The sequence below is a fragment of the Talaromyces stipitatus genome, genomic scaffold (genome assembly GCF_000003125.1).
Source record: "Talaromyces stipitatus ATCC 10500 scf_1105507295527 genomic scaffold, whole genome shotgun sequence".
Taxonomy (NCBI): Eukaryota; Fungi; Ascomycota; class Eurotiomycetes; order Eurotiales; family Trichocomaceae; genus Talaromyces; species Talaromyces stipitatus.
This window is the reverse complement of record NW_002990114.1, coordinates 3863680-3875507: the sequence shown is the minus strand read 5'-3', so window position 1 is coordinate 3875507 and position 11828 is coordinate 3863680. Positions and strand designations below refer to the sequence as shown.

The window sequence follows — 11828 nt, the reverse complement described above, 5'->3', positions numbered from 1 at the left end:
CAATGCCTATCCAATGGATAGTAGTACTGCGGGATTAATATAGAGTGAGTACGCTAATAGAGGCGCCATTAATAGGAATAATTCATTAGTCACCCTTGATAATCACGCCATAGAACGACCTCGATAAGAAGTTAGGCATTATCTAGCTCTGGTAGTACCTAGGTAGATATGGATACTACCTACAAAAATAGGTAGAAGCTACAAACTGCGATTGTCGACATCTCAACTGCCTTCATTTGTCCAACAAGCATATTCGACCATGGCTATACTTAGGATAGAAGAAGACGACACCGTTCCCACGAGGCTATTGCAGCAGCTGTCACAGACGGCATATGCTTGCTCTTCGCTGTCACCACCTCTAAGTAGCAGGGATGGTAATGCTGTTTACCGTGGCGCCCTTACTAAACCTATCCAAGATGGAACCACGGTTGAGAGCATCATAATCAAATACACTACGGATAGCGTGCCCAGGATCTTTGAGGAGCTTTTGCTCAAGACCCTCGCTAGTTTCTCACCACCTCACACCATCAACACAGTTGCCGTGAAGACTCCGTGTCTCTATCTATACGACCAAGATACTAATATCCAGATTCTGGAGGATTTCCGAAAAACTAGGGATTTCAAGACTATTTGCTCACTGAGAACTTTCTTCCTTCGCCCAGCGCAGCTAGCATCGGCCATCGCCTAGGGTTTTGGCTTCGATCCTTTCATAACTGGACTTCGGCACCAGAGCAAGCTGCTCTCCGCGCGCATATGGGGCAGAATGACCATGTGCGGAAGACCAAGTATCTTCTCACTTACGAAAGCATCTCCAAAGTATTTGAAATCTACCCGGGGCTCTCTGATGGCCACGAAAACACTTTGGAGGCCTTACGAGATGTCATAGCCAATGATCTCGAGAGGCCCTTTACAGACGAAACCGACGATTATGGTATCCTACATGGAGATTTCTGGTCCGGAAAGTAAGTCATAACAGCGTTGTTGACCCTCGGACTTGTCTCCTGATACCTTCCAAACCAGCATTCTACTTGGTACTTCTAGATGGGAGCTCCTACAAGAAGTTAAGACTACTGAGATATTCATCATCGACTGGGAATTTGCTCAGTTTGGGCACCGATCCACTGATCTCGGCCAAATCGTAGGTGACCTCTACGAAAGAAAGGTTTACAACAACCTCGAAAATGCCATGTCGGCTATGGAAGGAGTCATTGAAGGTTACGGCGTGATGAGTGACGAGATGGCGTTTCGGACTGCTATTTATTTGGGTGTCCATTTAATCAGCTACTATAACAGACGGCCACAGAAGGGACCGAGGGTGGCCTCTCCGGAGGTGATCTTGGCTGGGTTGACTGTCGGAAGAGACTTTATCGTAAAGGGATTGCAGAAGGATGGTGCTTTTTTCCAGGACAGTGCTCTAGCGTCTCTTTTTGCTGCAAGATAGAGCATGTCCACGAGTGTAACCTTGGAAGCCCGATACCTCACCTGTGCAATACTTTGATTATCTCAATTGGAGATCCGCCTTGGTTATTTGATCTTCACACTTGCTCACTGTAGGACAAAAAACAGAGTGTTGTTTCATTTATTGTTTGTATGGGTTATATTTATCAAGTTAGGCAGTTGTTTTCATGTACCTTGCCCAGGTTAATCACGACCTGAGCAATACGGAGGCTAGATAATTTCTCGTATGCCATCAAATGCTATGCTCACACTACTTGTATGCTGCGACCGCTGAGAATCCCCTATAATCTGGATTTCTTGTCCCACCGCTTAGCTACAGACCCCAAGACATCCGTAACAATGGCCAGATCTTCCTGACCATCGGCAGCCCAGTTGGCAATGGCACAGCGAATGGTTTTCCGTCCTTCCCGGGGTGTCGGGAAGAACATTAACAAACATTCCAAATGCTGCAATTGATAGTAATCAGAGCCGAACATTGAAAGGAAGTTTTGCTCAATCAATACCAGCATCAATATGCAGCCATGCGTTATAGCGATCACAACTTCCTTAACTGCTGTAATTCATCAGCGCTAATCCCAAGCTTGCCCGTGCTTACCTCGCCTACGGATACAGACACTATTGAAGCACAATCCGACTCTTCAAGCTCCTTCTGCACGCGAGCTATATCTAAAAGTCCCCTTTGCTTCACGGCACCACGGCCCAGACCAGTCAAGCTGGCAGCCTTCATGATGGATGGATGATCCATGTTACACAGCACATGGACGCGGCGTACACCTGCCGCTTCACACGCTGTCTGAATTCCTTCAGCCGAGGGTAAGCAGTACCCCGCGCGCGACGCATAATGTTTTCTGCCACATGCGATTCGTCGATGAGCACGGAGTGAAGACCCCCGTCTAGCTGCCGTTGTCGAGCTTAAGTAGCTCGGCAAGCATTGACAGAGCGCGATTCTCAACATCGGTGGCTATGGTATCCAATGGAATACGCACAGCAAGGCACTCGTCTAATGTTGTGACTAAGTAGTCTGCGAATTACGCTGCGGGGGTTGTTCCTCCAGTCACAAAGCCAAAGTATCTTGACGATAGACTGGAACATGAGATTGCAGGAGCAATGTCTTGAACGAGACGTTGGGTGGTAAGGCTCAGTCCTAAACCGTAGGATGGAAGCTGTGAAGGCAAGGACCGTACAGCGTGGATGAGCGTGCCGAGGAAGGCTATCGTTGTCTTGTTTGCTATTCATTATCCATTTGGCTTGGCTGTATGGTTGTCGTGACATGATTTCTAAAGATCAGGTCAGACCAGCGTAGTACGCGATAATGAAAATCCGTAATGGCAATAGCTGAGAAGCCGACTTCAGGCATTGCCAGTTAGAGCGAGCTGAGTACCGCTAAGAGTCGTCTCATTTTATCTACCTATGTATCATCGATGAACACTGCAATGAAACACTAGCTGAACCGGCAGAAGGAGTAAAGACCCTGCATGTACTATGTAGACCGTAGTACATCAACGCTGCAGTTAAGAGATGAAGGATAACTGTCGGTTTATCTACGTCTAGGTCGCTAGCACTAGTCACGTAGAACAGCTATTCCGACGAGCTGACGAGCCTGATCAATATGGTATAGAATTCCTGATATTGATGACTGCCCCCCAAGAGTAAGGGGGACGGGGAGTAGCTAACTACATATATACGCGGCACGCACGTGCCGCGTTAGACTAACTGATATTCAGTGCCGAAACGCGCTAGGTTTGATATTCACGTTCCGACAATAACAATCGGCGTAATGGGATGGTGCATCCGTGCAGACCCTGGTTTTGTTAGCGCGGCGTTAGCTGGCACGGTGCACCAATGGACATGTTGAAGCAATCAATATGCATCCTCGCTATCGCTACAGTACTGATAGTCGAACAGAGAAGAAAAATAAAAGTGAGGAAAACAAGCGAGACGATACTTACAAAATTTGGACTTCATCAAATCTCTTCGTCTCCTCTTTTTGTTCGTAGTTTTTTTTTAATCTATCCATCCTTGCCAGGCTGTGCCTGCTCCCTTCAAAACGGTCAGAGACATCGAGTGTCATACATATGAGCGGCGAGAAGCAGGTCACTACTGCGAACCTCGATGATGACCAGAACAGTGCGCCGCCTCGGTTCATGCTCTTTGCTCTGCTGCGCGAGAACCTAGCAACGACGGATGCAGTCACGCCACCTCCAGATGGGGGGTTGCAGGCCTGGACTCAGGTGGCCATGGCCCATCTAATTCTGTTCTGCACTTGGGGTTTCATCAACTCGTTTGGCTTCTTTCAAGCCTACTACGAGGTGACCATGAGGGTCAGTGGCTCGCGGATCTCATGGGTCGCATCCATTCAAGCTTTCCTGCTTAGCTTCATTGGCAGTTTCTCCGGTCGTCTGATGGATGCAGGCTACTATCGCTACTGTTTAATTGGTGGCTTTATCCTCCAAATTATAGGAATCTTCATGGTCTCCTTATGCAAGCAGTATTGGCAGGTTTTCCTAGCCCAGGGACTATGCTGTGGCATTGGCGACGGACTCCTCTTCTGTCCGACTACAGCCCTGATAGCAACATACTTTGTTAAACGTCGCGCCATCGCACTAGGGCTATCACTGTCCGGATCAAGTACCGGTGGCTTGATTTTCCCTATCATGGTTCAGCAGCTCCTTCCTAAGATAGGCTTTGCGTGGACCGTACGCTGTATGGGCTTTGTGGTGCTTTTCTGCTCTATCGTATGTCTCAGTCTGGCACGACCCCGTCTGCCCAGACGGGTCAGTGGTCCGCTCGTCGAACCGAGTGCTTTTCGCGAGCTGCCTTACTCGCTCTTTGTGGTTGGCATCTTTCTTACCCTCTGGGCTGTCTATTTTAGCTACTTCTATGTGGGTTTTTTGCGGGACTCCGCCCTTCCCGTATGAGGCAAAGCAGCTGACACCACACACAGATCAACTCCTATGCTCTTGATGTGATTGGAACTTCCAACTCTGACTCACTCAGCATGCTCTACATCATCAATGGAATGGGCATTCCCGGACGTATTGTCCCCACTTTGGCAGCAGATCGCTATTTCGGTGGCATCCTCAATACTTATGTCGTACTTGGGATTATTGCCGGGGTTCTGCTCTACTGCTGGATGGCTGTCAAGAGTTACGGCGGCGTGATTGCTTTTGTTATCTGCTATGGGTTGATTGGAGGAGGCGTACAGGGAACGGCATTGTCATCATTGCCAATGTTAACGACAGACCTCAGCAAAATGGGCGTCCGTAGTGGAATGGTCCTCTCCATAGTGGCTTTTGCATGTCTAACCGGGCCTCCTTTGGCCGGCGCACTAATTCAACGCGATGACGGCTCATACACCTATGCCTGCGCTTGGGGAGGAACGTCGTTGATCCTGGGGTCCTTGTTTGTGATAGCTGCTCGTTGGGCAATGTTGCACCGGCCGTTATAAAAAGTTGAATGTACAGTTCTCATGCATATTTCTTGTATCCGGCCGTCCATCATTCTGTCAGAGTACTTGCCTCGTCTCAGTCGTGTCATGGTAGCGATATCTTGAATACAAATCGAACACTTATCACATACAAAAACTACGTACAGAAGATGCCATCTCTGACAACGACGGATGCCTTCTCAGGCAAACCTCCCATCCGCGGGTAGTAACGGCGCTGAGATCCGCTCGCGAAGCGTTCACCACTTCCAACCCAAAATCATTACTTGCATACAGCGAAGCAAGCCGCTACTTTCCTGCAGGAAACACACGCACCTTGCTGCACTCGCTCCCTTTCCCATCGACATTCCAGGCCGCTCACAGCTGCTATCTCACTTCACTAGATGATGCCACCCACATAGATTTTTGCAGCGAATATACCTCCAGCCTCTTTGGTCACAGTCATCCGGTGATCGAAACAGCCATAGAAGCTGTGCTGAGCACGGGCTGGAACTGTGGAGGCCTCAGTGATCGCGAACGATAGTTTGCCCGAATCGGTCTGTCAACGCTTTCATCTAGACAAAGGCCGATTCACTGATTCTGGGACTGAGGATTTAGGTAGCTTTGTTACTCGGAGGATATTGAGTGCTTGATCGTACAGATACCATGAAAAGCGGACTATGATGTTATCCACGGATCACTATCACCTGGCATGTTAAATAACAGCTCGGATTACATCCCAATGTTCTTCTCTTTGACACTTTTCCACTCGACAATCATGGCACCAACAATACTTATACCGGCCATGGCAGCGCCAACAACGAAAGTCTGTGTGATGGCATTATTATATGCAAGCAGGACACCGGGTAGGTTTGCCGCGTCGACGACTTGCTTAATTCCTGTGGCTCCAGCACCCAAAACCACAAGTGGGTTGACTCTTGGAGCATACTCGCCGATATACTGGACAAGTTTGTTGGAAAAGACATTTTCGTCAACCGACACAAAAAGTGCACCGCCAAGAACCTGCATAAATACCATGAGAGCGGTGCCTGTAGGGACGTCTGATATGTCGAGAACGACCTGTACGGCAATGAGCGGCTGTTGGACACCAAAACCAATACCGAAGCCGGCCAGGATCTGGTAGCCAATCCAAATTGGATGTGGTGTGTCTGGATGAAAAGTTGTCATTAGGCCGTAGCTGATAGGGGTGATTATGGAGGCGAGCAGCATGAAGGGAGTGTAGTATCCGATCGTGGTCACGGCGACACCTGAGAGGATGGATGCAACCACATTACTTATCAACAGTGGTAAATTCATGATTCCTGAGTTGACCGCATTGGCGTTCTTAACAGCTTGGAACCAAATGGGCAGGTAGTAGACACTGCTGAGAAATGCGGCGCCCAGGCAAAAAGTGAAAACGGCCGCAGACCAAACGGTGCGCTTGAGGAATATACGTGGAGGAACCGTGGCAAAATCCTGCTGCCAGTATTGTACAAAAAGGAAGACGATGAGAAGAACGCCAAATAAGCAGAAGAGTAGAATGACCCGCCAGCTATTCCAGGCATAGGTAGTGCCACCCCACTGCATGACCAGCAACAGGCAGATTATTGCGGGCATAAAGACAAGATTACCGAGAGGGTCAAAGCGCCTAAAGCGTTTTGACCAAGGCTCAGACTCAGTCTTAAGTTGCGGATCGGGAAAGAAGATAGTTATCACGAGCAATGTGACAGCGCCAATGGGCAGGTTGATGAAGAAGCACCAGCGCCAGGTGACCTTATCAGTAAAGGCGCCGCCAAGCAGAGGACCTGCCACAGATGCGATGCCGTACATACTGCCAATGAAGCCGCTGTACATCGGACGGTGCTCCAAAGGCACCGAGTGTGCCAGGATGATGAGCGCGCCCGAGAAGATGGCTGCAGAGCCCATACCTGCCACCGCGCGGCCGATAATCAGCGTCAAGCTGTTTTGAGCAACGCCACAAATTAGACTACCCAGTTCGAAGAGCGCAATTGATGCTAAAAACACCCATTTGATGCTAAAGAAGCTATAAAACTTGCCAGACAGCAGCTGCAATGATGCAGTAGTCAGCATGTAGGCTGTAGAGAAATCAGTAAGGTTTATTTTGGCTGTCACATAGTAGTGCTTTTTTTATGAGCATACCACTACCGTACCAGCCAACGTCATCCAGACTATTGAACTGGTCTGTGATCTTGGGAATAGCTGTCGCAATGATAGAATTGTCTGCAAAGTACGTTAGATTAATATTGAGAAGTCATACATGAGGAAAGAGATATTTTACCAAGAGCCATAAGGAATACACTCAAGCATAGGGCTAGTATAATCAAGAATAACTTTAAACCCGAAGGATAGTCGGTACCATCTTCGCGTTTCTGGAGAGTGCTCATCGGTGAGGATTCCACCTTCTCGCTTTCCTGGGAGTCATCGATAGCCACTGGCTCGGCCGTGGTAACTTTGTCGGTAGACTCTTTCTTCTCCATGTATTCCAACTGACTCATGTTGCCAGTTCAGTAGATATTTTGCGAGGCTCGGGCTCAGTTACGCTAGGGGTAAATGGAGGGGCACTGGCAAGATGATATAGGAAGCAACCTGGAGCAATATGATTTTACTAAAGTCTCTTCATCCAATGCTGCCACGCAAAACAAGTCATGCCATCCTGTTCTATCAGCAGGGGCTTAGTGTCAGAAAGAGGAGACGGTGATCTCTAACCTATTGTAACTCATGGAAAGAGTGCAGATTTTCCAAAATTTTGGAGGTAATCTTTGGGAGATTTTGCCCAGGTGGTCTGTTGTTACTGCGAAACAAGGATGTTGAAGCATTGTGTTGGACAATATGCTGCCACTATGCCAAACAAAGGATGTCGTAGGAGAGGAAAGCTCCCAGCAAATCGGAAAATCGGAAATCAAATTCATAACTCTCGTTTCTTGTCTATCCCTGCTCACCTGTGCCACATGCAAACTATCTGGGATGATCGACCAATCGGTCAATAGCTTTCGCCAACATCATATCACCAGTTTATAGCAATTCGTGAGTTAGATGCTAAATATGGAGCAGAAAGCATACAAGTTGCAGGAATATGTAGCTGATAATGGGGCGTTCCCAGCAATTATGGCGATATAAATTTGCATCTATAGAACCACTCGAGCATTGGCGTAATCCTGTAAACATAAATGCACTGATCCCGGCACATGGGTCCAATAACTTTTAGGAATAACTACACCAAGTTCTGAGTCCAATATAGAACTCTTTATCCAATACCTAGACAAGTAATACTACCTAGGTACCTAGGTATGCACTCTGCATACCCCTCCTTTGTGCATAGACATCTATGAAGCGTTCTAGGAACAAGTCCGAATAGTTAAACGAGACTAGTGACTCACAAAACCCATAAGATAAGATTATCCCTGTTATTTTCGAGGTTTGGTCATATCTTGCAGATTGTCTACACCTGGCGAATAACAAGGGAACTGTTTAATTATTGGTCGTAATAGCTCTGTACGGGGTCAAGGTTAATAACAACTGAATTAGGTGCGTGTGCATCTATCATTCATGATACTAGGTGGTATAACGTTTATTGAATTTTATTATAGGCCCATCTTGGTTAGGTACGGTAGAAGCACGTCGTTGGTTTCCGGTATTCTGCCGCTGCTTGCAAGGATTCAAGGGTTTACTATTTGAATCCCACTGTTGATTTGTTCTTCCAATTATAACCTAGCAAAATGCAGTACGTGGCACTGTGGCAGTCTAGGAAAGCTCTAATTGTAGACACAAGAGATTTTTTAATGATTTAGTGTAGAATTGGTACGAGCCGCCAAGCCATATACGGAAAGTAGAGTAAATCAAGCAGTTTTCGGGATCCTCCCGGATAGAAGATATATTACGATGGGGATATATATGCTCATTACAGGTGATACGCTCATTTCTGTTTTAATAACGTTCAGAAACTACTCGCAGAACTGCGGGTCCACTTTTGCTTAGACATACACGTTTAAGCGAATAACCATGCCTAAACTACACAATTATATTGGAATATGCGTACTGTTGGACAAGGACTGGGAGATGTGCGTGCACAATGAGAGAACTTAGAGAAACATATTTGCGAGTAACATGTTGACAAATCAAATACTTGAGAAACGAGCTAAGTCATCTGCTTTACGTAGCTTACCATTAGTCGATGTTTAAAACCTGTGAGAGACCTTCACAGCAACTGGTTTGGTAGTCTCAAGTAATGTACCAAGCTTCATCTCATGATCATGTTCCTTAACTTGCAAGTCATACGTCTTGAGAAGAGTAAGAAGATACACTTTGGCGGCCAGGGTGGCGAATTTGTACCCAACCTAGTAACAAGTAGTGTTAGATAGTTTTTCGGTTTACTAAAAAGGAACAGTCAGGTCAAACTTACGCAGTTACGCGGTCCATATCCAAATGACATGAACGGTTTGCTCTTATCATAATTACCGAGGAAGCGCTCCGGCATAAATTTATAAGAGTCAGGACCCCAGAATTCTGGCGAAGTGTGAAGGTGAAGGTAGGAAAGATATATCAGCATGCCTGGCTTTAACACAACAGGCTTCTTGCTGGCGGTGAGCTTTGTTTCGCGGTTGATCACTCGAAGAGTGGCGTGGACAGTGGGATGCAATCGGTTAATCTCCATAATAATGGCATCAAGGTAAGGCATCTTGGAGTTGACGCTGGTGAAATCGTTTGTGTCAACCGAGTCGATTTCGGCCATGAGCTTTTTCAGGCATTCAGGGTTGTTGTCAAGCTCGATCAACGACCAAGTAACATTCAGACCGATACTGTGATGACCTCCTGAGATATGGTTAGCTTTTCGTTTATAGCTGGGTGTAGATGATACAAATATGAAGATAGTGAGAACGAACCAAACAGATTGAGATTGGTAAATTCCGCAGCAAATTTGGAAAGAGGCCCGGTTCTACCACCACCGGTCATGACAGACAAATTACGGATCGTTTTTAAAGGAGCATCTGGGTTGGCTTTCTCGTACGCCTCCAGTTTCTCAAAATTTGCTTCAATAACCTTGGCTACCTTCTCACGCAGCTTGGCTTCTGTCCGAGTGGGCTCGCCTGGAGTCACCATTTTGAAGAATAGCTGAATAGAATACCAAACCGAAGGCCAAGGATTACCGGCTAAAGTGATGATGGTTTCAGACAAGTCCAAGACTCGGCCGCCAATGTAATGGTGAGGGTTGCCGTAGAGAGTCTCTCCCCAAAGAGCAATAGCGAAGTTATCTGCTGAGTATCTAATATTGTCCACCTCGGCAACCTTGGCTTGACCTGTTAGCATATTGGCGTGTTCTTGAGCAATTTGAGAAATGGTGCTGAACTTCTCAGCATTGGACTTGGTGCTGTTAAATTCACGGATGAAGACATTGCGATGGTGGCTAGTATCGGGGCCGACATAGTTGAAAAGAGACTCGCCTATAAGGCGTCTTAGAGTCCAAAATGGTGACCAGCTCATCCGTCCGATGTCACCTTCCCTGAAACACAATTAGTAACCTATTCATCCTTTTAGTAATGAGTAAGTACCTAGAAGCTATTTCTTCAGGATATGATAGGACTTCTTTGACCATGGCCGGATCGTGAACTGAAACCAGAACATTGTTAACAACGTTGGCATACGAAATTCCATCCTCGCCAATTGCAATGAGACTCCCGAGAAGCTGAGGCATTCCATGCTTGAAGTAGATAGGCATAGCACCAAGAATGGGAACGCCTTTGAATTGGGGGATGCCAGGGAGGACTATCTCCGACATGACAGATCTGAATGTAACAAGACCCAGAATCATGAGCAGCCCGAGGGCGGCGGTCACGGCGATTGAGTGACTGATGCTACCCATGGACTCTTGGAGGGCTTCACGTAATGTGGTGTCCATTTTGACAAATATGAGATGGAAAGTATGTGACCTAAACAGAAAACACAAGTCTTAAACTGCGCTGAGTATGGAAGAATAAAGAGCATACACCCATGAAACGGCGGCAAAGCTATGCTTTATGCTTTTTCATCGGTAAGCTACATATCGTTGCTTCCCTGGTGCTCAATGTCAACAAGAATAATACGAGCAGCAAGGCTTAATTCGGTGGTCAAAAAGCCCAACGTTCAAAAATAGGATATTAACCCAGCCAACATGTTCCGCAATTAGTATGACATTCTTGTATCTCCTTGCAGCAGGTAGTTCACTAACTTGATGTACAGTGGTTGGCGCTCTGATTGCGCTGGCGCCGGGGTCAACATAGATATTCTCGTGGGATAATGAGTCCTAGTCTAGTCCTTTAAGCTGAAATATTGGAGTATCCGATAATCCTGCATGAATCTTACTATCGACCCTATAAGAGTGAATTAGATACCAACGAGCCCAGCTTCGATGGACCAGGATAGATCATGCATATCTGCGGTAATTGGTATCTCATACTCCTATCGTGGCCTTGCGCTTTACTGCATGCTCTATCCTTCACCGTTTTGCAATACATTCGTATGTAATTCGAGCCCGCTATTTTGAGATGGTCTCGGTCTTTCGACTATTGCAATTTCAAACCCCCTGCAACTGGCGCCCAACCTTGTCTCACATCTTGTAAGATTTGATGTCATTCATATGGAGAGTTTATGGAGAGCTTATTCTTCCTGATCTGCTAGTAACATATTCTAAAGCCTGTAGAATGGGAGAAGGGGGTTGGGGGCGAGTTGGTCAAGTAGGATGAAATGGATGTGCGTGCTTCCTTTTTAGCCCACAAAGATTAGATGGGATCCAAACGACAATATCCGTGGACGCTAGCAAAAAATATGCCTCAGTCGTATATATTCAACGTGAGATAGATTGGATACATGCACGTCGCGAAATATACCTAGGTGGGATATCCATGCCAGCCAACTGTGCCGCAACGGGAGATTGACGGTACCTCTTAGGGAG

At 46.8% G+C, this 11828-nt stretch overlaps 5 protein-coding genes across 5 annotated transcripts; 2 read left to right on the top strand and 3 right to left on the bottom strand.

The window, feature by feature from the left end:
* Positions 1-259: 259 nt before the first annotated feature.
* TSTA_094530 (uncharacterized protein) lies at positions 260-1441 on the top strand (the record flags this gene model as incomplete). Its single annotated transcript, XM_002479125.1, has 3 exons — positions 260-554; positions 626-962; positions 1042-1441. 3 exons carry the CDS (start codon positions 260-262, stop codon positions 1439-1441), a joined length of 1032 nt encoding a protein of 343 aa, XP_002479170.1.
* Positions 1442-1739: 298 nt separating this feature from the next.
* TSTA_094520 (uncharacterized protein) lies at positions 1740-2298 on the bottom strand (the record flags this gene model as incomplete). The annotated part of the gene is made up of 3 exons (XM_002479124.1): positions 1740-1904; positions 2054-2259; positions 2283-2298. The coding sequence occupies 3 exons, from the start codon at positions 2296-2298 to the stop codon at positions 1740-1742; spliced, it is 387 nt and encodes a 128-aa protein (XP_002479169.1).
* Positions 2299-3533: 1235 nt separating this feature from the next.
* On the top strand, positions 3534-5426 carry TSTA_094510 (monocarboxylate permease, putative; the record flags this gene model as incomplete). Its single annotated transcript, XM_002479123.1, has 3 exons — positions 3534-4340; positions 4403-4899; positions 5090-5426. The coding sequence occupies 3 exons, from the start codon at positions 3534-3536 to the stop codon at positions 5424-5426; spliced, it is 1641 nt and encodes a 546-aa protein (XP_002479168.1).
* A 188-nt stretch (positions 5427-5614) lies between these two features.
* Positions 5615-7398, bottom strand: TSTA_094500 (efflux pump antibiotic resistance protein, putative; the record flags this gene model as incomplete). The annotated part of the gene is made up of 3 exons (XM_002479122.1): positions 5615-6978; positions 7043-7123; positions 7182-7398. The coding sequence occupies 3 exons, from the start codon at positions 7396-7398 to the stop codon at positions 5615-5617; spliced, it is 1662 nt and encodes a 553-aa protein (XP_002479167.1).
* Positions 7399-9078: 1680 nt separating this feature from the next.
* On the bottom strand, positions 9079-10796 carry TSTA_094490 (N-alkane-inducible cytochrome P450, putative; the record flags this gene model as incomplete). Its single annotated transcript, XM_002479121.1, has 4 exons — positions 9079-9237; positions 9303-9712; positions 9784-10400; positions 10450-10796. The coding sequence occupies 4 exons, from the start codon at positions 10794-10796 to the stop codon at positions 9079-9081; spliced, it is 1533 nt and encodes a 510-aa protein (XP_002479166.1).
* Between the last annotated feature and the right edge of the window lie 1032 nt (positions 10797-11828).